The sequence below is a fragment of the Motacilla alba genome, chromosome 3 (assembly GCF_015832195.1).
Source record: "Motacilla alba alba isolate MOTALB_02 chromosome 3, Motacilla_alba_V1.0_pri, whole genome shotgun sequence".
NCBI lineage: Eukaryota > Metazoa > Chordata > Aves > Passeriformes > Motacillidae > Motacilla > Motacilla alba.
The window spans coordinates 58,542,338-58,568,314 of NC_052018.1; the positions used below are offsets into that span (position 1 = coordinate 58,542,338).

Here is a 25,977-nt window from a genome sequence, read left to right on the forward strand (position 1 = left end):
TACTCTTAATAAAAAAAAATCAAAATTACATTCTCACTGATATGTAAACTATTTTCTAAAGTCTGCCCCTCTGAAGTAGCATGTAGATCAGAAGATATATCACCAAACACAAGTTATGTAGAAAAAATTTAACTATTTGTGCTTACTCCGGCATGAGGACCATTGATCTCTGATCCACTTATTTGAATTTATCTAAAATCCTGTAGTTCATTCAGTATGCTACTTCCAAGCAGCATTTCTAAATATTAATTTATCCTTACACAATTCCATGAATGTTCACATATTTGTAGAGATGAACAGAATTGGAGCACTCAGCTGACAAGGAACATCAAAGAAGGTATTGAGAGAGAAGAGTTTATGAGTTCTGATATGATAATGGAGTACACTTTAAATTTGCAAAGAAAGTTTTCAGCCCAGAATCAGTATTTTATTAACTGATATGCCAAAGTTAATTTGAAAATTACATAATACAGAATACTGTAGGGTTTGCAGAGCTTAAAATATAATAAAAATCTTAATTATGGACTGGAGAAGAAGTATTCTGTTTAGTTCCCTAACATGTAATTATAAACAAGATGCACTGATCAAACTCTCAGGCACAGACACAACAGAATTTTCAAACATTACCTTTTAAATAAAAAAAGCTTAAGTCTGTTTTTCAGGGACATGGAATCATTGTATTGTATATGTACTGAGAAAATGAAGTCCCTTCAAAAACATTTATGCATAAATTCAGCTGATTATGCTGTTCATTTTGAAAACTCTGGCTTATATATATACAGGTTACTGGATATATATATACATATACAGGTTACTGAAACTCACTCCCTGACAGCAGTATCACAGACACAGGGTGAATGCTGAGGCAGGCATCACCTTCAGGGATGAACTATTAATGAATAGCTGCAGAAGTAGACTAAATCCCTGGAAAAGCTCAGAAAGCTATTTTTGCAGCTGCTGCTCAGGAAATTCCTCTTACACTGGGGAACTATGCTGGCATAAAAATGTCAGAGATGACAGGATTATCTTCTGAATTACTTGCTCATCAGAGCACAAGAAGAGAAAGACTTTACATCAGAAATATTTTGAGGGGGTGAGCTTTAAGTACAGCTAAATTTATACCATGATAAGGAAATCGGCAGAGCTTTTACCACTTCAAATCTCCTCTGACTTAAGAAGTAATGTACTGGGGCTGTGGAGGGCTCAGGATTTATAAAGTCACATTAAAGGTGCCCAAACTTGCTTGAATGGATTAAGAATATAGGAGTAATTCTGCTATCAGTATAAATCTTTGCTTCAATATATCACTAGCTAGATATACATAATATGAGATGAAGATGAACGTTTGATCCTAGTAATTTTAAAACAATCTATTTTATAAATTTATTTAGAAACAAAAATCCCAACCAAAACCCCCCAAAGAATGTGGAATCTAGGCAATTAATTGGATCAGATCAAACTATAAACACTACTGACTGACTGCAGAGACACCTGCTATTTATTTCACAATGTATTCACTTCTGCAGTCTTCCAGTTTCACCTCTGAATGCTCACTTCATATACTCCGTGTTAGGCTTCTGAACTTTTCTCAGTCAATACTAGAAAATTAGAAGTACCTCAAAGTCTAGGATGGTTTAAAAAGTATATTTTTTAAAATATCATAATTTAGATGAAAAAGGAGCAGCACATCACAGAATTACAGATGAATACTTTCCTTCCAACCCCCAAACCACACACATCACTTACACGATCATACACTCTACTATCTACTCTATAAACCTAAAAAATATCCATCTAAAATGAGATTGAAACACTGAACTATAATCTATTAATTTCATGTTTCTATCTATACTTAAGAAAACCAAGAGCATAGTCTGAGATTTATTATAGAAATGTCACTTTCTTTTCTATAATATTTCTGTTAAGTTATTTGCAAAATTAAGTGTTAGGCTGTTAGGGTCAGCTCATGTAAGAGAGAAGACCTAGATTCATCATGTTAATGCATTGTTTTTCAGGAAAGATAAACTTAAGGTAAGCAAACTAATGTACATTAACCCCCCCCCCCCCCCCCAAAAATCTAAAGTCAAGTAAGTGCAGGATGAAAAAAGATAACAACCATGAAAGTCTAATTCAAGAAATTATTCTGAGCATACACCCTTACCTTAAATTTCATAAAAGAAATGACAAAAGTTGGGATTGCTTGAAGTTCCTAGCAATATGAAACAAATGGGAAAACAAGAAGCAAGGGAAAAAAAAAAAAAAAAGAAAAGAAGCAAAATAAAATAAAGCAAAGCAGGCAGAAAGTCCGGAGAGAACAGTAAGAGGGACACATGTAGGAATACAAGATGTACTTAGAACTATTATCAAGCTCATGGGTCTGTATTATATCTAGTGAAGTAGTTTTCATATTAGATCTGATTTCCAGATTGCTAGTCACTACATAATTTATTTTATCTGGAAAAATAATTACTTACCTTGGAGTCACTGTGTTTCTTTGAGATGTGTTGACTACATGAGTTCATCCATGTTCATAGCTGGTCTATGCGTGAGAGATTAGACCCTTTTTAATTCTGAAATGCACATGCAAATAGCTGTTCCCTCTGACCACAAATAAGGGATAAGTTTCAATCATTACTCCACTTCTTCCAATGCAAATTCTTTGTAAACTGAGCATTGAATCAGGAGGGAAGATGAACAGGAATTTGTGTGGACAACACATCTTGAGGAAACACAGTGACAGCTGAGCTGGGTGGAGGGGGGGAGAGAGGGTTAGAAATCTCCTCTTGCCCTCCCTCTTCCTGCCAAAATTCACCCAGACACAGTCCAGTCTGAAGTAGGAGCCTTCTAACCAAATGTAGGCATCTGCAACTAGGATAGTCCCTTCTCAGTTTTTCAGGCAAGGTAGATAAAACCAGTTGTATCTAGCATCTAATGTCCAACTTATTCTACAGCAGGCACTTAACAAATGTCAGGTAAATTATATCCTTAAACAAGAAATTAAGATTAGTCCAAGAGTTCAGGGGACAAGAGTCTTGCAAGGTTATCTCTTCCAGGTACCTGGATTGCGTGATAAGTATTTCTTTAGACTATACTTCAGCAGAAAGACAGAGGCTAGAAATAGCAGGGGCTAAAGATTTACACTGGTCACAAAAAAAAAAAAAGTTTTTAATCAATCAACTGCCAAAAATGTTTTATATATCGTTACCTAAGGGATGGATTAATTTGACTCTGTTTTATCTCTGTTGAAATGCCCTGCAACACAGGCTTCCAGAAGATTGTTTAAGACACTGTCATAAGAAAGATGTCATCTGGGAAAGTGTTTATCTTTTGCTGACTACAGGTGGAGTGTTGTAAGCTTTTAGATTTTAAAGGTGAATCCTGTTCTAAGTAACTAAACTAACCAAATATTTTAAAGATGGACACAGATCCTCCAGGAAAGTAAAAGGGAATATAGTTCTTCCTCCAGGAAACAAAGAATGATGACATTAGAAATTTAGTGCAATGTCAAGCTCTTACTTTCTTCTCGAAGTCTGGAAGTTAATGGTTTCTACAGCATGACATGCAAGGGGTCAGCACTTCTACCAAAGTTCATGTGGATTGCTAGTGGAATATCTAAGAAGAGGAAGTGGTTCTGAGATCAGCACGTTAGCATGTCAAATTGATTTGTGTTCTGCTTCCTAGTAATTCACTTAGAACTCTGGATACAAACTCTGGATTTGCCCTTCCGTAACTCGTGTGCTGGCACCTCTGTGGGTACAGCCAGAGACAGGCAGAGCATGGAACGGCTCAATCCTGCATTTTCCTGCATCCTCTCTGCATAAACCTTGGGGGAAAGTGGTGGGGTTGTTCCTCAAAATCCAATCCCAGCATGGCAGAAGGCCTGGCCAAGGCTGTTGGCAGCAGAAGCTGCCCTGTGTGCCATGGTATGAAGATGGCAGGACTGCCTCAGCCTGAGGCTTCAGTGCTCACTCAATCCTTTGAGCAGCCTCATTGCTTAGTGGGATGCTGAGACACTGGCACAAGTATGTACTTAGATTAATGCTGCAGGAAGGAAAATAATAAGTTCCAGTGCTCAGGCACTGGAATCAAACAGCAAAGCTACAGCTACTTAGCCTCACACAGGCATAAGAAGGAGACTCACTCCTTTCAAAGCTCTTTTCTACCTCTGTAGGGAATGCAGAGAAACACAGATTAAAAAACTGCTTCTTCTTTCTCTCTTGCTGGGGTTGAGCAGATTGTCTCAGCAGTGCTTCCCGTGTTTGCCATGGAGAATGCAAATCAGCACTAGGAAGTGAGTCATGATAACTTGGCATTGCTGAGCATAGCATTCCAGTGCAAAGCCAATGCACTAGAGCCTACACAAAACAAATTCCAATAAAAAACACGACTGAAAACAATTCCTTACGACAAAGAGTTAAACATCAGTGTGAAATAGAAATTAACCTCTGCCAAAATTGTAAATGCCTCTCAAGCATAAAAGCCCATAAAGACTCTACCTAAGCAGTATCTTGGACCATTCTTGTTCTTATCCAGAAACCCAGTGTGATAGAAATATAAATGACACATTGTTTCAGGTAACAAATTATTACAATATCATTGGTGTTATGCTTAAAAACCTGTTAAGGAACTTTAGGATCCATTGGTTTGCTACTATTTACAATAACTGGTAGTGCTATTTTTTTCTCCTGCTACTCCTGAAAAGAGGAAAATATCTGCAAGATCACCATACTATTTTCTCAACCTACTGAACATCTGCAAGACTTGTTCCTTTATTCTTGGCTAATCTTTCCCAGTTTTCTTAGTGTGCTTGTCACTTGAACTGTTCATCAAAAGAAAATAGAATAAACCAAAAGAAAGCTATAAAATGTATTTATAAAGCCCCTCCCCTTCATTATAAACTGGTTTTTATAGTTATGAAAGAGAAACTTACATCATTCTCTGGCACATCGGTCACTGTATGATGAGGATCAGGATAGTACTTCAAAAACTGGGCTACATAGGTCATGACAGACTTTTCATCTGGCTTTTCAACATCCACATCTAGACAAATAAAAACATGGAAAAATTAATTTTTTAGCTGAATGGCACAAACTGCTGCTTAAATATCTAACCATCGGGAATTAGCACATCTGGCTTAAGACACAGCAAGTATTTAAAATTTTTTCAAGTTAAAAAATTCTTTTCCAACTAAGTATTAGGTACCTTCTGGGTCAAGGAGCCTTGGGATTCCTAGTTCTGCTTCAGCAATTGTGAAGGCTTCTTCCAGGTTTTCTCTATTTGACCTTCCCCTCACTTTCTCCATGTCCACTAAATCTGGGCGGATAGCATGAATAACAGAATGAAAAGCAACACCACTCCTCCAACTTTGTCCAAAATCTTTGATTTCAATTCCAACTTGCCTAAAAAATATGAAAGGGAAAGAAGTTACTAACAACATCAGGACTACACGAAACAGGGAGAGACGTGAATGCTCCACCCAGGGGTTACCCATCATTAAACCTAAACCACTTGCTCCTGTAGGGCCCAGGTAGGCCAACTGCAGTTCCATCTACCCACTGCATAAATTCATTTCTGCTTATGAAGATCCAAGTGTTTTTTATCACATACATGATCTATTTGTCTCCAGTGGGCTTGCTAGTGCCAGTAAGCCACAAAGCAATGAGCCATGAAGTGCCCAAAGTTCTCAAAGTTGTTATATGACACACAGAGTCTGTGGATGTACACACTTCCAATCACTGTTATCTTCCTCCCTATAAATATCACTCCATTAAAACTGCTGCAGTTCAATTAGGTACATCAGTATCATACAAATAAAATTCAAAAAAACCTGCACTAACCTGAATAAAATAAAATGATGGCATGAAGAGCAACATCACTGCTGTTTAGGGGAAACTGTAACACTCAGATTTCTCTATGATGAATGATACTTTAATTTCATATACCTACAAGACTTAATATGCCCACTAAAAAATAAACACAAATGATCCAGAAATAGCAATATACAATAAGAAAGTAGTCAGAACTGAATCACACTTCTGAATCACTGCTTCTTTTACCAGTAGTTCTGAAAGATATGGTGATCCAAAGACAGCAAGATGGTTTTTAACTAGGTCTGGGCAAGCAAGCATCCTTTCAGGACACAATGACACTAAGGTAGTATTGCCATTGGGAGGTTCAAGCAACAGGAACTGAATAGAGCTTCATTCAAATGTCTCTGTGATCAGTGAAACACCTTCACTGACTTTAAGGAAGTAGCCCTTGCAAACAGTGAGAAGCAGGCCCAGGTGAAGTGTACCACTAGGCATCACCTGGCTTCTTTCAGCATATTTTACCAAATCTTCCCAATAAAACTGACAGTTTAATTTATGAATATATTTTCACTTTGTTTGTTTGCATGTCTGGAAATAGAAGCTGATCACTTTCCATTGCCAGTGTCTTACCAACAACAGTGCAAAGGAAGAAATTCAAATTAGACAGCACTGCACTATAAATGACTGCATTCTACCTCTCCGGAAGTCTGAATCTTTGCAATTACATTTATTTTCTCTGAGGCACCATCCAGTAACTGACCATTTTCCCTCTATATTTTGCATAACTGATATCTTGAAATAGCAGCGAGTCTTTAATTTGAGCAAACAAATCCATGTTATTTTACATCTCTGATTTTCTTATTGTGGAAGCTATCAAACTACTACAGCATCTTTGATATAATTTATGAGGGGGTTAATGCCTTTTTGAAAGCTGAAACAGCATAGGATAATCACACAGATTAAAGGGAAAAATTCTTAAGTTAACTAGACATAGCAAGAAATAACTCCAAAATAACATGGATGAAGAAGGATGAAAATTCAGGGCAATTTGTGTAATAATATTTCCATTGTATCAAAAAACTGCAGATGGATATACACAACTTTTCATCACTTTCCTTTCCACAGCAAGTGCCAGAATTTAATATTCCTACATGCTTTCACTGAGGAACACTTAATCAGTGTGGTACTGGCAGTGTCACATTGAGTGTTTTGGCAGCAGGACTAATGCTCTGTCATTCAGATATCTAATCCCCCTTTCAGCTCCTCATTCTGTCAGAGATAATCCCATTCATTAGTCAGAAATTATAAAATATGATTGCATGCAAAATTAATGTAAATCATTACTTATTACTTCATTTGTTGTAAGGTGGTAACATTTAGCAGCTTCAGTTGTCAAAAAGAACGTGGTGAAGGGCTCTATAATTATATATAGAGGAAGGTACCATAAAAATAAAGAGCAAATGGACAATCCCTGACTGAAAGAGCTTAGAATCTGCGCTAAAAGCTTTCACTTAAAATATAAAATCAGTTCATCTGTAGTTTACTTACTTTGCTGCTGTGTACTGTAACCATTTTAACAAAGCCTTCCTGGCACTTCCTTGGACCTTGGTTACCACCTTCCGTTTGCTTGGGGGACTTGCAGTTTCTGAACTGACAACACTTTCCACAGAAGAAGCACTGCTAGACAAGGGCTGCAGCTGTGGGAGGTTGCTTGTAAGCTCTTCAATCTGCAGGTAAAAAAATGTTAATGAACTCTTTGCAGATAACCTTCTTGATTCACACCAGTTTCTTTAATAATTTCTCAATACACCTGTCTAAATAAAGTTGGGCAGAAGCTATAATTAACTGTGTTTTATTTAAGTATACATTACAGGAGCTTTAGAAATGCTAATGTATGTGCCCAGGTGATGGTCCTAAATTCAAAAGGACTAGGCATCTAACACTTATTGACTTCACATGCTACAGCTAGAAAAATATGCAAGTGTGTCATGTTATCTATTATAGCAAATTATCACCAAAATAGAAGAAAATATCTTACATGTAGTTTAACTTCAGATTATAAAATAATCCACTAATTTCAGAAGAGTGTCATTCAATTAAAGAATGGCAGTGACCTCAATTATCTCCTCTGGATGTGTTGCAGCACAAATTCAATTGTATACAAAGGTACTTAGAGGTACCTTGTGATGAAATAGTGAATGTACTGCAGGCAATGTGTATTAAAAGTGCTTGCTGGGAGTGTAGGATGGTAATTATGCCTTTCATCAAAGGAAAATCTTGATTAACTTGATTCTTTCAAGAACATTAATTTGACTAACAATTTGGTTCTTTAACATGACAAAGCTATATCCAGAGGAAGTTACAGGATTTTTTTTATGCTGTCCTCTTAAAATCCAAAGTTGTCACATGGCAGAATGAGTCTGCCAGAATGAGAAACACAGCTCTTACGGATTCCTGCTTTCAATCAAGTTAAAATTATGTGTCTGCCGGTGAGAACTAAAGGAAAGGTCAAAAAATGACAAAAATTATGCAGAGAACTAGTTTCAGTAAGACTGAAAACACGATCTTCTCTCTTCATTTCAATGAGCTATAAATTAAAATGTCAGTATCACTCTAACTAACTTTATTCTGATGAACTCTGAACTACGGAGGCATCACAGTGGTTGGTGCTGAGGAGAACAGCATCCCTGAGATGTCACAAGAGAGCCAAAGAACCCCATAAAGAAGAGCAATAAAATTAGTTGTTATTTTGAGTGTTGAACAGTGACTCACTTTGTTAACCCATATGGACAGGATTTAGAAGCCAGTTTTACCTCCCACCTAACTTCGACAGAATGCAAGTGATTTCTCCTCTACAAATTCAACCCCCTCTCAATCTACATGATTCACAGCTAAATTTCATCCTTGCAAATACCTGCATCTGCCAGTGAAATCACCATGTTTACATGTATAGTCTGAGAATAATTACTGACTGACATCCACTGCACTGGAATTAGATGTTCAGCATAATCACCACTGAGGTTGCTAAAGATATTTGTAACAAGAATCCACAATTCTATTACTTTCCACTTTTGCTCTGTTGTATTCTTTAGAGAAAGCAGAAGAATATGTTTCAGTGATGAAGGAACTCTGTTCTAGACAAAGACCAATCTATTCCACAGCCCGGTATCTAATTTTACGCAATGGGAAGCACCATCAACTGTTGCTTTATTCAGGATCAGATCCTCAGCAAATGCCAAAGTGACTTAACTATGGTGAAAGACTGGAACTACACCAGTTCATTTAAAGTGATGATCTGAACAACTGTTTGAGCAAGCAACTCTGAAGTATAAAAAATGTATTACCTGAAAATACAAAATTATGGTCCACACCAAGCCAAGCACAATAGAAGGCCTGCCATCAGCAATATCAGTTGAGTTTATGTTGACAAGCTTAATCTACATAGAAAAGAAAATGTGTTACTATCACACACAAAGTATAGCAATTAAGAAATGCATTTTAAATAGGTTCTATATTTGAAATGCATTTCTGCAATCAAACAAGATTCTCCATTAAAAAAACCCAAATATTGAATAGTGCAATTTCACATTTAGATAATTATAATTTCACATTTAGAAAGGTTTTGCAAGTAATGGAATACTTTTAAGACCAATCCATGTTATTATTTATAGAAAAAATAATTTCAAGCAGAAATAAAAATTAGATAAAAACACTGTACAAACCGGAGATCCTCTGTATACGGACTAGCATGAAAAGCAAAAGGAAAAATATGACACAAAAATAAACTTTAAAAGATTAATTATTAGGTAAATGCATTAATCCATTTTTTTAATGCAAATAAAGCACATTTTTGGCCTATCTTACAACAAAATTTTATCCAGAGAACGAATTAAATACTCTGCAACAGATTTTAAATTATACAGGGGTTTATTGATAAAGTTCTAAACCAAGTGTAATGAAAAGAGAAAAGTGAATTTAAAAATAAAAATGGAAAAAGAAAGGGGTGGAAAAAGCATAAAGAAAGAAAAGGGAAAAAAATAATGCTAGGGTTCTCCTGCAAAGAGCATTTTATTGTAAAGGATATCACAAACACTGATTAAGGCCCCTTTGTGAGACAAGCCTAACAATAGCTCTTTTAAAAATAGAGTGGGGAAAAAATTAGTTGTCCAAGGTCAAATTAAGTTTTTCAACAGAAATGGGAACAGATTTCATGACTATTAACTCTCAACTGCTAATCTACAGTCTGAATAATAAATTTGAAAATAGATTCGTAAGATAGAAGGAAATAAAGAGGAGAATGTATGATAAAGAAAAAAAACATGTAGATTATGCTCTAGGAAATGAGATAAAACAAGAAGTACTGAAAAGTTAGCAACTATGTTAGCACTTATTTCTGCAGCAAAACTTAAGAGTCAGACACCAATCATGATAAAAATATGAATGATTGCCAAAGTGCCCATCTACCACAAGCTTGTTCAAAGACAAAGGCTGTGGACAAACCCTGGTGAGCAGTCTAAAGAAAAGATGGAGAATGACTTCAAGTGACCTCATTTGTCTCTCCAAAACAGAGAAAAAACTGCATTTATCTGAATAAGCAGTTAGAAATCCACTAGATAATGTCAAGTAAAACCAAAATGTTGTCCAGACCTCTAAGTTTTTTTCCAAATTAAATCTATGCAGGCTGCTTTGAAGAGGCAGAGCAGAAGTCCCCATAGTTCACATTTTTTAATCCTTTCCACCAAGAAATCAACAAAACTCTAGGAAGACTGACATTACTAGATCCTCCACCAGTCAATAATGAAAATCTTCTATCCTCTGTCTTAAAAAATACACCTCATTCTCTCAGCTGGACCAATTCAAAGAAAAGCTTTTCTTTTTTCTAGAAAGTGAGGTTATTTTAGTATCTATTACAAATCAAAAGACTTACAGAGACTCAGCTAAAGCTTCTGATTAGGCTACTGTTCACAGAAGCACAGCCTATCTAGTCTAGTTACTGAGTTACCTTTATTTTATACACCATTAAGATGGATCTAGAACTAAAAATAAACTTTTCAGAACCATGGGAAAACCAATTTTGTCCAGAATAGTACCTCTTAATTGCAAGCTGCACTTCGTAGTGTAACAGGAGTATTAGCAAAAGTTTCTTTGGACAGTGAAAACAGGAAGTTGATTAAAGTGTAATAAGGTTTATTTATGGGAGAGCCCACAGAGGAAGGAGCTCCTGTCTGTGTTTGTTGTCCTTTGAGTACAGCCCAGGGATGGCATTCAGCTGCTGAAGGGGCATTTGTTGCCTGGACAGTATCCCCACCTCCTCTGGGAGGAGAAGGGTGACAGGCTGGATAGAGGCATCCTTTAGGATGGATTCAGCTTATGGAACACCGCTATTGGCCACCCTGATACACCTGACACCCCACATATTTCCAACCCCCTCTAGAAGAAAATCTGGGACATTAATACAACTACGAAGACGAGTTCAGACAAAAATCCTGAGATACCAGAAGGAAAAACACAGAGCTCTGGCAACCTCTCCTGATCCTTGGTAGGGCCAGTTTTCCAGCTGCACTGCAATAGTATTTGTGGGATCCTAGCGGGGTCACCCACCACGCTGTGACATGGAAACTAAGGAGGTGTGGGCATTTTGCTCTTCACCCCAGCCCTGCCTTATGCTTTGTATTAATAAACTATACTTCCTCAAATAGGTAGATTGTGGGCTAAAGTGGACTTTTGCTTCAGAAACACATTTTTCTTTGCTTTGGTTATACATTTTCAATTTTAAAAAGTTCTCTTTCCGATTTATTTTTACAGGTATCCGTTAAGATTGTTTCCCATATAACATAACTGTAATTAGGTCTAGATGTCAGAGAGTCAAAGACAGGGAAAGATTGCCAAAATCCAACAAATCCCAGTGAACTGTATTGTGCAGATCTAAAATTCATCAGGTGTGACATCTGCATTGGCAAACACTGAAGTAAAATGCAGAAATTAGGGGACAAAATTCCTACAATACAATGAAAAAATCCAGATTTTAGTCATTACAGTACACAATGAAGTCAGGAAAAAGGTTAGGAATGCATTGCTTTTGTATGATATTCATATCTAGATGAAAATTAGTTTCTAAATTTTTGTTAAAATCTTTTGTTAAATTAAAAAATTATTGCTTTTTCTTTTCTAAAACAGCCACAGCACTGACTGTACCTGAATAAATCCAGGAATTAGTCTGAAGTCCTGGCAAGCTAATAAGAGGTCATATTGTGCTAAATTTTCATATCTGTAATTTCAGGGAATAGATTTTTGCATGTTCTTGCAAGTGAAGGCAAGAAATCTATTTTTTTTAATTATAAATGAGTGTCTCTCCTGAACTAAAATTCATTCTTTGCTGAGAATAGCAACAGGGAAGTAGAGATCATGAGGACCCAATAGGCACATTTAAAAAAAAATTAAAAAAGAAAATCCTCCAAGGTGATCCATTATTAATTTTAAAAACAAAAAGACAAGTTTCACCCCATGCATTGCCACATATTAGTGTTGGAACTTACAATTTTTACTTTACAGCAGCTTTTAGACACTGTGTAGAAACTGAAGACTGCACACATAGCTCAAATTTTGGAGAATAAAAACAGATGGGTGGATACAAATAATATCCTTATGGAGACAAGGGAAAAAAAAAGTAAAACCAGGGCTAAGTGCTACCATACCTACCCGTCTACCTTCTAGAAACTTAAGAGCTGTGCCAATGTTGGCAACCCAGTGAATTCGCTTCAGCTGACGTCCCTGCTCACATGGCTTAAAGAGAAAGAACAGATTAAACTTCAATTAGATTTATGCCAGTTTGCTTCAGAAACTGAACTTTCAGATTTCTTGTCAATGCCTACGTAAAAATGCTCCTTGGAACAGTGGAATTGTTGAATTGTACCTTTGCAAATACATCAGAGAGAGGACTGACAGATACAGGGGACGTAAGTGTGATAATTCCAATATAAAAATGTTACATATGTCCTAATGTCAGGATGCAAACTGTTGGCTTCAGTCCATAAACATCATTACACCAGAGAAATTTTTTTTCTAATGTTTTTGTACACATGCAAACACACATATATATTAGGTATGTCTATATATATATACATACATGTATTCGAGAGAAGACAACATTCTCTCAGTGAAATATTTTTGCCTTCAATGTATAAGTCAAAGTGGCTGTTATTTTTAAAATCAGTCTTCAATGAAGACATTTTGCCTAAGAATTTTCATCCCATCTCTCTCGTACCTTATTGGCAATTAAAACCTCAGCTAAATTCCCATTAAACAATAAATTTCACTGAACTTGGGACATGTAGTCTAAAAAAAGACATATTTTTTTAAAAATTCAATCAAGAACATATTCTAGGTTTCTAATACTGGAAAGTGGAATTAAATTTCCCACAGAATTTTATACTGTAATGCAAACGTGCAACTATTTTAATTTAAATTCCTGTTCATGATGTAACAAATGGCTTTAACAAAGGCCAACTATAAATTCTGGATCCCTCTTGCAGTTACTACAGGATATCATATTCTGGTACACATAACCTTTAAGTTCACCAGACACTATTCTAGTTTTGGCATATCTCTTGTCTTTCCCTAATTAATATAGGCAGGATACAATCCAGTGAATTTCACTGCAACAGGTGCCATCACTAAAATTCTTTTCCTGTTTTACTACTTCTGGTTTGCCACAAGAGGGAGGCTTTCTGTCTCAGACTAACAGAAACTGAAAGGGATATATTTCAATGGAGCAGAAACACACTGAAAAGTACAGCTTTATCCCATTTCACCGTAAAATCACTTTTGCAGTTTGATTTACTGCCTAATTTTGGGGTTCACCTGCAATCAAAACAGAGGGGAGATATGAAAAGGAGAGCAAACTGCCTGTATGAGAAGGAGCCTGTAACATCTGAGCCCAGGAGCCAGCTGAACGACAGACTGCACTGCTCCTTCAGATGCTGTCACCTGACCTACGAGCTAGCTTGGGGAAAGTCAGAGCCCTTGACCTAAAATCCTTTCATTTTTCTCCTCCATGCACAAAACTAGTCTACCTCCCAAAAGACAGCCTATTTGCTGTGTGCACACCACCCCCTCTTTACATAACTTGGCTGTGAAAAAGCCATTTGGCATCATTTAAGGCTCTTTACAGTAGCAGAGCAACTGTCAAGGCAAATGGATATAAGCCCCCATGAAATTTGAGTAGCTTCTTTGAGGGTTTTTTGAGACAAAGCCATAAATTTTACAGGAAAAGTCTCATTTTTTTTCAAGATGCATAGAAGTAACTTGCAGTTACTTCTGCATTGTGTCATAGCAGTAAAACCCAGATCAACTGCAAAGACTACTAAAAATAAGAAATTTGTATGAGCTACACGGCAAAATTAATAAAAAATTCGTACAATCAAGTATGCTTGCAATAATCTGTAATAATGCTTTGTAATCAGATAATCTACTCAGTGAAAAACTTATTTTCCTATGAAGGAGTAAGTTTTTTTAAAGTACAGAAATATAGAAACTTATTAGAAAATTGTACACCACAGAAGTTATGTAACTATCTTGTATAAAGAAGAAGAAAATTCTTGTAGAAGGAAGAACTTACCAGCTTCTGCCCTGAAAGAACCTCCAAAAGGGCAATTAGCATTACCCCATCTTTGATATCTTCAAACAGGTCATTCACCAGCATGGGAGGATTGCGCTGAAAAGGGAGAAGGCTTCAGATATCATAAAGGCTCACCAGTATTACATCCCAGTTCCATTCCTCTTGAACAGAAACCCAAAAAGAGTGTCTGGTCCCCTTCTTTGTATTTTATAATTTTAAATTTAAGCATATCCTTTAACTACTGCTTTGCCACCACATTGTTTACTTAATATTTCTGGCACAGGACTGTAAAATTTTGTGGATTTCCGCAACTGATGATACAAAGGAAAAACCTCCTGGCTCCTGTAACAAGCAGAGAAACACACCAACAGCTGCTTCTGGTTCTACAAAATATGCACAATTTAAAGAAGTAATATTATAGTCACATTTCAATCCACCAGATTATTTTCCCTCGTGCTAAGTATTTCACAGAAATTTCACTCTCTCAGTCCAAGCAATAGGAGGAGCTGTATGAAGGGAAAATCCTAACATAGCAGGTTGAGTGATGCTGCCACTTTCTCACAGCTGACAGTTGTTACACTGAGTTGCTGTATTTTCTCTCCTCTCCTCCAGCCTTGCAGCCTTTGGATGCCGTCAGCACTGTCTCAGCTCCTGCTTAAGACAAATTGCTTACCAAATGTGTTTACCTACACAAGAATAACAATGAAAATACTCAAAAATATGTAAACAGATGATATTTTAGAAATTTTAAATAACAAGGTCACATAATAAAACTCTTAAATGCACACCAGTTTGTGGAATTATGGCTCTCAGCTGGTCAGTAGCTTAATGATCACAAAATGTCTCCCAGAAACAAAAAGTTTAAACTTGGTCCACCTGACAAATAGAATAGGCACCCTCCAGCTTCCATCAGCTTGTGAGTTCATATACCTTATGATGATGATGATAATAATAAAAATAATGATAATAATACTAATACCTTTTCATTCACTCAAATTACAATGAGAATACAAAATTCTTGAAACTACTTTAGGTTTAATCATTTACTTTCGGAATACTTGTCAAAAGAAGTGCTTGCACAACACATCTATTACTATTTTTGTGTAGAAATGGAGATTTGAAAAGATGAATCTAACAAATGAAACATTGCTTTTGAAAAGGTAAAACTGCAGTAACAAATTAGGAGGAAAAAAAGGTTCCAGCTCCCCAAATAAAAAAAAAAAAATTGTTCCGCTTGAATAAAATAGTATTTCAAAGAAACATAACTTTGGCATAAAGTGAAAAAAGAACTCCTCTGCTGGAAGCAGACTTCATCTCAGATTTGACATGCTCTAATAGTCACACTAATAGAAGATCCTATATTTTCATGTATATAAAATAAAGTAGCACTACAACTCATTATGAGGGTATATTTAGTCATAGTTCGTTTTGATTTCCTAGAAAAGCAATAGATAATGTTCCTCCTTGGATCATGTTCTTCCTTAATATAACACCAAAGAAATCAATGGAGCAAGCAGGTCACTGAAGATTAATTTGTCCCAGTCTTCCATCACAGGCAGTTGATACAAATGCAATTAATTTTCCTCACCTTTTATGTTATCATTTCCTGTTTGAAGCTTGGAGCAGCTTTGGTTTTATCAGTATTACCACATGACAAAACAATTCAGCCATAAAGATGAGAGGATTACAGCAGCTGCCATCCTAATCCAACAGGAGGTGAAGGCCTGAAAAAACCACCTATCCAAATGCCCCAGTAGCGAGGTTTGTCTCTTGAAATTGACTCTACAGCAATGAAGAGAGATGGGTTTCTTAGAGTGGGCAATTTAGGATACATTCAGATTGGGTTTAGAAGGGTTAGTGAAATTTACTGTACCCTGTGATTCTGGTGCCCATAATGTTCTTGCCAGACAACCTTTTTGAGCCTAACACAGCTCCCTTCTCACTTGTGTGCTTTGGTATCCTTACTCACAAATCGAGGCAGATGAAGCCAACATGAAGCCAAAAGTCATCTGGAGTTCATCTGCAAAGCAAGTCTGGGAAGCACTTCAGTTTTTCCCAGTGTATAGCTTCACTCTGTAGTAAAACCTCTGACTATCCAAGCCAAACTCTTGCTCTGAACCACCAGAGTGGTGGTATTGATGGAATACCACCACAGTGGTGTATTCAGTGGTACTGACAGAAGCTACAAAAACTAGATTTACACCCCAACTGAGGCTTGGTACTACGGTAAGGCACTGAAAGCACCCCAAGCAAATGCAAATTTACATCTACAGTACTTTCTACTTGAATCAAACATTGGTTTGGGGAAAAACAGCTGTAGAGACAGCACTGAATAAGATGAAAAGCAGAAAAGAAACCATCAAGCACCAAAGTTGGTAAGAGCTCCTGCTCTGAAGGGTGAGAATCACAATTGTCCTTAACTCAGCAGCTGAAATGTACCTTTTGCTGCTAGAAGGTGGTGTAATTGCAAACACTGCCAGTGTTTAGCAGCACACACCATGGATGTTACACCAATAAAACTGGATCTTTACACCAATAAAACTGAAACAGAAGACAAATACAATACCAGTGTCACAAGATGCTCTGTATAAGACCCCTCTAATATGGAAATTTAGTTTAAAATTTAGTTAATTATATAGATTGCCAGAAACAGTCTCAGTAATACACTACATAATATAATGCTTTACACTACCCTGAAGACATTAATGCCTAATTACAAGGAGGCTACACTCTCATCATGTTTCATAAATCACCTTTTTCTTTTTTTAACTACTCTACTTTGGGCACATAAGCATGGAATTTAAATTATGATGACAATGATTATTATTTCAGTCACTCTCAGAAATATGGAATGAGTTATGTTTCTAGTGGCATATATAGAAAAATAGAGTCCTGTTTTACACAAGCATAGATATCAACCTTATTCCCCGTGTTGATACACACACTAGCTGATACTGAGAAGTTCACATGTACTTATTTATTATATATGGACCATTGCACAGCACGGCTTAAGCTACTTAAATGTTTTCTAGCAGATCCTCCACTGATATTAACACATCTTCTGTTGGAATGGGTAAATACCTACTCTTTGGCTGCATATATAATGTCAAAAGAAGTGAAAGATGAAGGTAAACACTGATTACTCTTTAGCCTCCAGAGAAGAAAGGTTTGGGGCTTTTTTAAGCTATGTTCACTTAGAATATAATGAAAACATTTTATTGATTCAGACTTAACAAATTTTCACTTAGTTCCTTAATGCGCTGCCAAAATACTAACTGTAAATCAATAAAAGCAAAGAAAGAAAACTAACTTAAATTTTTGCAATTCTAAAATGTTGAATGTACTTCAGATTTTGGCTTTTTGCACATAAGGGTATAGCCCTAGCAACATAATCAGCTGCAATGACCCTTATACATGCTATTTGGAATGTTGGAAAGCCTGTGCAAAGAATTCTCCTATAATAGTAAAGAAAAGCCTTTAATCATAAACTTTTTGAACAAAATTTATTGGCAAAAGTCAGAATATACTTCAATGAATAATGAGAATTTAAATCCAACCAACTTGTCAGGTGGTCCACACAATGATTTCAGGTGCCTCAGTATTTGACTAGGCTTTTTTGCAAGCTTCTTCAAGAAAGAAGAAGAGCAAATGCAGATTAATTATCTGCTACATATTGCATGGCATGAATTCTGTTGAAGACTCCTTCATTGCAGTTTATCCAATCACAGTAACTGCAGTTTATAGTGATAATGATATTTAGGAACAGTCATGTCCCAAGGAAGGAGTCACACTCAGAACAAGTAAATTCATGTGATCTGTAGGAGGAATACAAATTAAATGAGAACAAATCTTCAAGGCTAATAAACTAGATTTTCGTCATATTAAATATTTATTTAAATAACTGTATTTAGAACTGATCATAAGTGAGAACTGTGGAAGAAATGCTTTGCATAAACTTGTTGCTCTTAAAACTTATCTAATTTGCTGTAGTCTCTGTGAAATATCCTGAATAACCTAAAGAACTGAACATTGGTACACATAAAAAAAATTTACTGATAAGCCTCAAAGAAAGATTTTTAGTAGACCTGCAACATCTAGAAAATCTTCCTCGTATGCAGCAAAATAAGTTTTTAACCAAAGTAATTTTTTTTAACTTATTAACGGAAATAAGTTTTTAATAACCGAATTAACCAAAACAACCAAAACTTCAGATATGGAACAAACATATATTTGCTAAGCTTTGCTCTTTTATTGAAAGGCTTTTTCCTGCATTTAATTTCTCATTTGTATCTTTTCTACAGGAATCTTTTCCTCACACCTTGCACTTAACTTCTCTAATGAATAAATCATACTATACAAATAACAGCATCTGCATCATAATGAATGCCAATGCAGACATTGAATACTATTTTTGCTACATTAATTTTCAAATAATTTTTAAAGACTGCTGAAAAAAAAAAAAGAAAATATATCCACAGGCACAGACAGGAACAAATCTATGTAACTGCTGAATTTGTCTCTGCAGGGAAATATATGTGAGAACAGCAAGGACAATGTGAAATTTCCATTACTCTGTAATAGCTGGACCCCTTCTCTGGCACAATTTACTTCCTAAATCCATATGAATGTTTTCATATTCCTTGCTCTTAGTGACTCTTTTAATTACTAAAGCTGAGGCACTCAGTTCTAAGTTTCACATGATTAATTTCATCGCACAAATTAATTTAGCATTCATGGCTTAACATTAGAGGTTATATGCAATACTAGCTCAAAACATATAGGAACTGTTGAAACAGAAAACTACCACCCAGATTTTCCTCATTATGCAGTCAAGGTGGACAGTAGCTTATTTTTTTTCTGTGTCAGTGACAAGGATACTGGGAGCCTTTGTTTTCACACTTGAAAAAGACCAAAAGGACCAGACTCAGTTAAATGATGAAAACTGATGAGGTTCACAAAAGAGCAAGTTACATTTAAATTTTAAGAACCAGTTAACAACATGGACAGCACTGTGTGTGAGAGCTCCAAGTCTTGATATATCTGTTTCTTTTTCTTCCTTTCTTTGCTATGAAAGATATAAGATATAAGATTTTGCAGTTTCAGAAGATTTAACATTAGGCTTAATGTCCAGTTTTAATTCAGCATTATATAAATATTGCATAAATAAAATAAAAATTTTTCATCCATTCTTAGTTATATTTCTAATTGATATCCATCCTCTGCTTTTGTTTTTATATGTGTGCATCCTCTTAACAGAAACAAAAACTTATTAGTAATTTATTTCACTAGGTATTTGTTGTTCACTCTGTCAGTGACTTTACTTTGGTGAGTACAAATACTAAAATTAACCCTACACCTGGGAACAAAAATGTTGTTTGACTGGGTTAAACCAATTGACAGTATGTGTCTCAAACTTTGAAACTAATATTCCCCTAAACCTTCATGAAAGGTGAGAAAGGCAATAAAAAGTACATGCCCCAGCTGTTACAGAAAGTGATATATTTTTCATCCTCTTTACTCATCTGATCCCCTACTTCAAAAATTAGCATAGGTAATGAAGTGAAAAAATATTTAAGTAATTGCTGTTCTGAATGCAAGTCATGCCTCCTTTTTGAAATATTTGGCATAAATTTCTGTATTTCTGTATTTTAAATTTAGAATTTGAAAAGATGCTTCAAATGATAATTAGAAGCATACTCAAATTCTGTGTATACTTTGAACCTGAGACTGAGATGAGGAAAGGCAGTTCTACAACCATAGAAAAATGTTAACAAACTATATGGAATCAGAAAACTTCCTGTCCTGTTACACATGCATATCGCATTTATCATTAGTAGAACTGCACAGATGCACAAAAATTCAAAAGGATGGCCAGAAATAGGACCACATTAATTTCAAAGATTATGACCCAATTTCTGCAAGTGGCTGGCAGAAAAAACATGATTTCCAATTGATGAGTCTCACCAGATTACTGCTCAGAATCACAAACAGAGACAGCTGGGCTTAGGGAGACAGCAGAGGGAAGATGCAGCCTTGTGCTAACAGCTCACCCAAAATGAAGCTGCACCACACTACCTGCTAGTTAGCATACTTGCAGGCCTTTCCTCTCTGTTCATCCCCTCTGGATGAGGGCACAACTTGCACCAAGGCTGTTTTACATCCATCTTTTGAGTTGTCCCATAATTAGCTGATGCCAAGGTCCTTTACTTGTCCTCTGCTCGTGAAAGAACATTGAAATGAGAAACATAATCTTTAAAAGGTAACATTCTATCATAAGAGCGAAAGAGAATAAAAAATTCACACCTTTCTCCTATTGCCTTTCATAAAATTCAGTGCATGGAATTATAAAACCATTTGGGCTGGAAACTGCTTTAAAATCAAGTCCAACCATTAACCTAACACTGACATGTCCACCACTAAGCCATGGCTCTAAGTGCCACATCCACACCTCTTTTAAATGCTTCCAGGGATGATGACTCAACCACTTTCACAGACAGCCAATTCCAGTGCCTGACAACCCTTTTGGTGAAGAAATTTCAGCAACAGTCTCGTTTCATTTATCTGTTTTTCTCATTAGTATTTGTTTGTACTCATATTCTCAAACCCATTCCCAACATTAAATAGCCAAAAAAAAGTGGTTAAATGTACTTGATACCCTTAGTTACTGAATTAGTTTCTGTCTCAATTAGAGCACGACTTTTTAGATGAAAAACATACACGAAGATCTTTCAGATTAGCAGGGAAGAATCTTTTGCTCCTAGCAAACCCTGACAAACTATCACATACTGCTTTATGTTCCCAAGCTATGAATTGGTCTTGGTTCTACCTAAAACAATCAAATCACTTCTGTATTTCCATTTCTTTCAAATCACTACTCCTCACAATGTGAGAAACTGCTCCTTTTTAGATCCACCTTTGCTGTACTCAATCAACATAGTATAAGAATGACAACTCTACCTAAGCAGTATCCTTTCCTTTCCTTTCCTACCTCTAAACCATCTTTCAAATCACTACAGTAAAACCCCATCAATCTTTGCATACAAATTATTCATTAATTTCTCCTGCTTTTGAGGTTTCATGCAGTACTTATTTTCAAAACCCATCAAACTCATTTATGATGAAACATTTCTTTAGATAGACGTGGTGCTAAGAGTAACAAATACCCTATAGTCCTCAGTTTTCTCTTATTTCCTCCTATTCCTTTTTCCATTAATAATTTTATGAGATTATCAAAAATGGCAATGAAAGGAAAGAAATACAAAGTTTTCCAAGAGTAGCCAAAAGACAGAGAGAAATTTGACATGAATTTATTGTTAATTTGGAATGCCTGTACTGAGTCAAATGTAGCACAGTGTTTCTGGATCAATGGTGAGACACAAAGGCAAAATTCAAATTACCTTCCCCCTGTCTACCCTTTTTTCCCATGGCTCAGCTTCATTCCTTCACTCCCAGCTCCTTTACCCCCCCCCCCCCACAGTGGTGCAGTATCTATTGCTGTTTCTCTGCTGTAAGTCTAGGCCAGCACTTTACAGTGTTCCTCACTAGGTACCAGACTAGTAGATGCTCCACTTTTTACTGGGTCAAAGACAAGAGCAGAATGCAGACAGTGCTGCCTAAAAGTGGGTCTCCTTCCAGGATTTTTCCATATCACATTTCAAAAGCTTCCAGACAATGGAGATCTTACATATCTCCAGTTTCTTTTGAAACAATCGAAACCACAACAACCTTTTACATAACTCAAATAGCCTAAATATTGAAATTTTGAATGAAAAGTCAGAACATGAGTGCAGGTGGAGTCCTGGGCACTTCAGAGACCCACCTGTATTCCCTACAGTTGTGATTAAATCAGAAAACATATTTCCACTTACATATTTCCAAAAACATAACTAACAAAGTTTTAGAAGCTTAAGCTTTAAACACCTAAGAATTTGAATGGCATGGGTCACTTTGAGTCTGATTTCTATAAACAGTGCTTCCCTTCGGCAGCATAACCACAAAAATGGGAAGCAGAGCCAGATGATCTGACTTAGGTAGTGAGGCAAACGTGCTGAAAGCCATCAAAAAAAGTATCACAGACACAGCTTTCCTGGTGAAGTGTGAATGAAGACAAATCAGTTACTACAAGTAACTAGAAGGTACCTCAGGTAGCTAAAAGTCAGGGCTGTGGCTGCAAAACTGCCTGGTTCAAATGTGTTGGCTCAGTCTTACAGTATCAGGCCCATTAAGAAACTACACACCTAGATCATGTAAGCCAAAAGGTTCATGTGAGCTCTCATGGCCCAAATAGACTAGCACAGCAGGAAACATTCACAAATCCCAATCCATGGCAAGATCTCTTAGTGGCTACCACCACTGCTTTGACTCTTGCCATGGATTAGTCTACAGGCTAGGGAATTATCATGACACGCACACACACGCTCATCATATCTAACAATATGGTATAGATAACCTACCTAACAGTTCTACTTTTCCATAATTATCAGATTATTATTAATGACACAACACAATTAAGAAACAGATGAACATGAAATAAGAGGTGTTTTTTTTTCCTGACAGTCGTTCACAGCCCCCTTAGTTGATGCTTTAGCAAACACAGAATGCCTTTTAACTCCAGTTGAAGTAAACAGAACCGAGTGCTTAAGGTCTCTCCTACACAGGGGGCTTTTCCAAATTATTTTAAAGACAATATGGGGACAGATCTTGTTTCCAGTGAAAATCCACTGCCAAGACGTCCTGAAGGTAACTTTGTTCTTGCAGTTAAATTTTACTATGCCAGTGCAGTTAATTTCACAGTAAGTTCTTCCTTTACATTCCTCAGCAATGTAAATAAATAATGCTGCTCTACCATATTGTCTTGTCACATCAAATCACATGATACAGCGTTACATGGGCTTCCTGCTTTGCTCGGCTCATTTTGAGGGGATTTTTTGCCCTACACAGAAGTTAAAAGCTATTCTTTACTCAATTTTAATGATCATTAATCTTCAGGCTTAAAAATACGCACTTCAAAAAGCTGCTCTTAGAGTTTAAAATTTTAATTTATTAGACTAATTGATAACTAAAGTTAGAGCTGTGTTGTGTGAAAACTCCAGGAATGCCAAACTGATCTCACTGCTTATCTTTTCAGATAAGGTTGGTACCAACTGTAGCTTAATACTTTTAAACTGTGTGTAAGTCTTAAGACCAGGAGTTTTAAGTTGTGCTAAGAAGACGCAACATTGGCTTGATGACATATCCCATACTGCATCAGGTCATTAATTCAGCATTGGATTCATGAAGCACTACTTACGTCTGTAACCAGATCAAACTGCACAAGACATGACTTAATTTTTATTCAAATATATTGTGCTCAATGAGTCTAATATTTCTATTTCATAGAAAGCAGTTTCAGATATTTCCTCTGGCTGAAATACCAGGTACTGTGCTACCTTTCAGTTCTGGCCAAAGAAGCTGGGTGGTTGCCTCTGAACACCTCTCGCAGTTCTGCAGCTGACCCCTGCCATGATGAGACTCATCCCCAATGGTGTGCAGACAAGGAGCATCCTTTTTTAACTTTAGAAAATACTGCTCAGAGAAATCTGGCATATTCTATACTCCTGGGCTGTATAGGCATAGATTGAAAGGTTTGATTTTTTTTTAAAATAAGTTTCAAAGCCATGTGTTACCTTAGCCAGATGAGTATTGATCCATTTTGTGAAAGTCCGTTTCTGCACTGACTCTTGCTCATCTGAGAATAAAAGGAAATCAGTTTGATTAGACATCACTGGATACTTTCAGATTTACATGGTGGAAGAGTAAAATTTCCTACTGACAACAAATGTATTCTGCACTTGCCAGAAATAACTCTATATTTTAATGAGACACTCAATTTTGCCTCTAAATAGTCAGAAGAAATACTACTTATTTTTAAAATATTGTTCTGATACCTGACTATTTGAAGAGTTTTACAGCAAAACTCAAGTCTTAACAAGCTAATGACCAGAAAGACACAATTTAAAATCTAAATGTCGAGATAAATTTCAGTTCTAAATCCATACTATACTTACCCAAGGTCTGAGCACCTAGAACTTCTCTATACATTTTAACTAGAACCCACATCTCCCACAGCCAAGCTGCTTTAATGTAAAAAGACAGTTAGGGAATTAGGAAAAAATACTTCTTACCATATGTATTTGACAATGTTTAGAATGTTGAATTAAAGACTGAAATTACATTATTAAACTTATTTGTCCCTGGGAGATCCTGCCAGGAAGGAGCCATTAGCTAGTTCAGGCAGTTTCTACACCACTACTTACTAGGTCCCTTAGTCCTGTCTTGAAGCACTTGTCTGGTTTATAGTGCATTTCCCTGACTGTCAGATTGTCCCTGCGGGACAGCTGCCGGATGCACAGATAAAAATAGCTCCTGAATCAGCGCCTCCAGCTTCAGCAGCAAGGGTCACAGCAGTAGAGGGAAGAGCATCACAGCATTATAACCAATCCACAAAGTCCTGCCCCTTTCTTGTGGGCAATCAGTTTTGACCCATGGAATAATTTCACAGCAGAGGTATTCAAGTATTCACGACAGAGATTTTTCTTTCAAAAATAGGAGGAAACATCTATTTCATGGAAAAACAAGTCATGTTACTACCATCATCAATTCTGAATGAACACCTTCATTTTCCAACAGAAAATTCAAATAAATACAATTGCTGTTTGATATTTACTTTTCATAAGAATATGCACATATCCCAAAACCTACAGATGGAATATCTAATTTTAGCTCCTGCATTTGCTGGTGACTTGTGTAGTATTGAACAGCATTGTTCCTATTCCACATCTGTAAAATTAAAATGGAATATACCTTAACACCCATTAAAGTTCTGGAATAGGTAACTACTAAGCTTGTTGCTTGCATTCCTAGCAATAAACTCTCTAATTTACTCTCATGCAATGCTGCTTCACAATTAGGGTTCACAGGGATAGAAATCACCACACAAAATTCATAGGTCAAAATGTTATCTTCAGTTGGTCAGTGGCCATATACAAACTCCCAAAAATGTCTGTGCATTATAATTCAGGAATATTTCCTTTATATATAAATACCATCTCACATATAAGAAATACAAGAGGGAAAAAAAGATACATACAGTCACCAGCATCTATTGCTAGATTATCACACTATATGACTAAGAAAATAATTCTGCATTCTATATTTTCCTTTGATATCATTGGGCAGGCAGGATTAAGTAAGTTTTTAAAATTTCTTACATACTGAGAATCTACTTGTTGCAGTCATGGGCAAGTTATGAAAAATATCACTAAGGTACTGCATCATGCTTCATTCCACACTGACTATTTTTGCAGGAAGGTGTCTTTACTTTGTATGTGACAGTTGTTTCTACATTCTGAAAAACAGACTTCTCACCACATGGTTCCTAACCTTGAATAAGCTTTTCTTTTGACACACAGTAAATGTCAGCTGTGCTCTGTAATTACCTATATAGGTAGCCAAGTTATTTACCACTGAAGTACTTGCACACTTCGATTGGGTTGTGTGTGAGTAGGTGTA

At 36.3% G+C, this 25,977-nt stretch overlaps 1 protein-coding gene across 21 annotated transcripts in view; it reads right to left on the bottom strand.

The window, feature by feature from the left end:
* Positions 1-25,977, bottom strand: part of SYNE1 (spectrin repeat containing nuclear envelope protein 1) — a 289,549-nt gene that overhangs the window by 215,430 nt on the left and 48,142 nt on the right. For 15 of the 21 annotated variants that reach the window (XM_038130876.1, XM_038130882.1, XM_038130880.1 and 12 more), the window contains exons 3-11: positions 24,093-24,154; positions 14,428-14,523; positions 12,510-12,593; positions 9,533-9,553; positions 9,155-9,247; positions 7,359-7,537; positions 5,203-5,399; positions 4,931-5,040; positions 2,162-2,209 (exon numbers count right to left, since the gene is read on the bottom strand). In XM_038130876.1, the coding sequence (XP_037986804.1) occupies positions 2,162-2,209; positions 4,931-5,040; positions 5,203-5,399; positions 7,359-7,537; positions 9,155-9,247; positions 9,533-9,553; positions 12,510-12,593; positions 14,428-14,523; positions 24,093-24,154 (890 nt within the window). The remainder of the gene's footprint in view (positions 1-2,161; positions 2,210-4,930; positions 5,041-5,202; positions 5,400-7,358; positions 7,538-9,154; positions 9,248-9,532; positions 9,554-12,509; positions 12,594-14,427; positions 14,524-24,092; positions 24,155-25,977) is intronic. The other 6 variants (XM_038130885.1, XM_038130887.1, XM_038130873.1 and 3 more) reach the window with 3 other exon arrangements.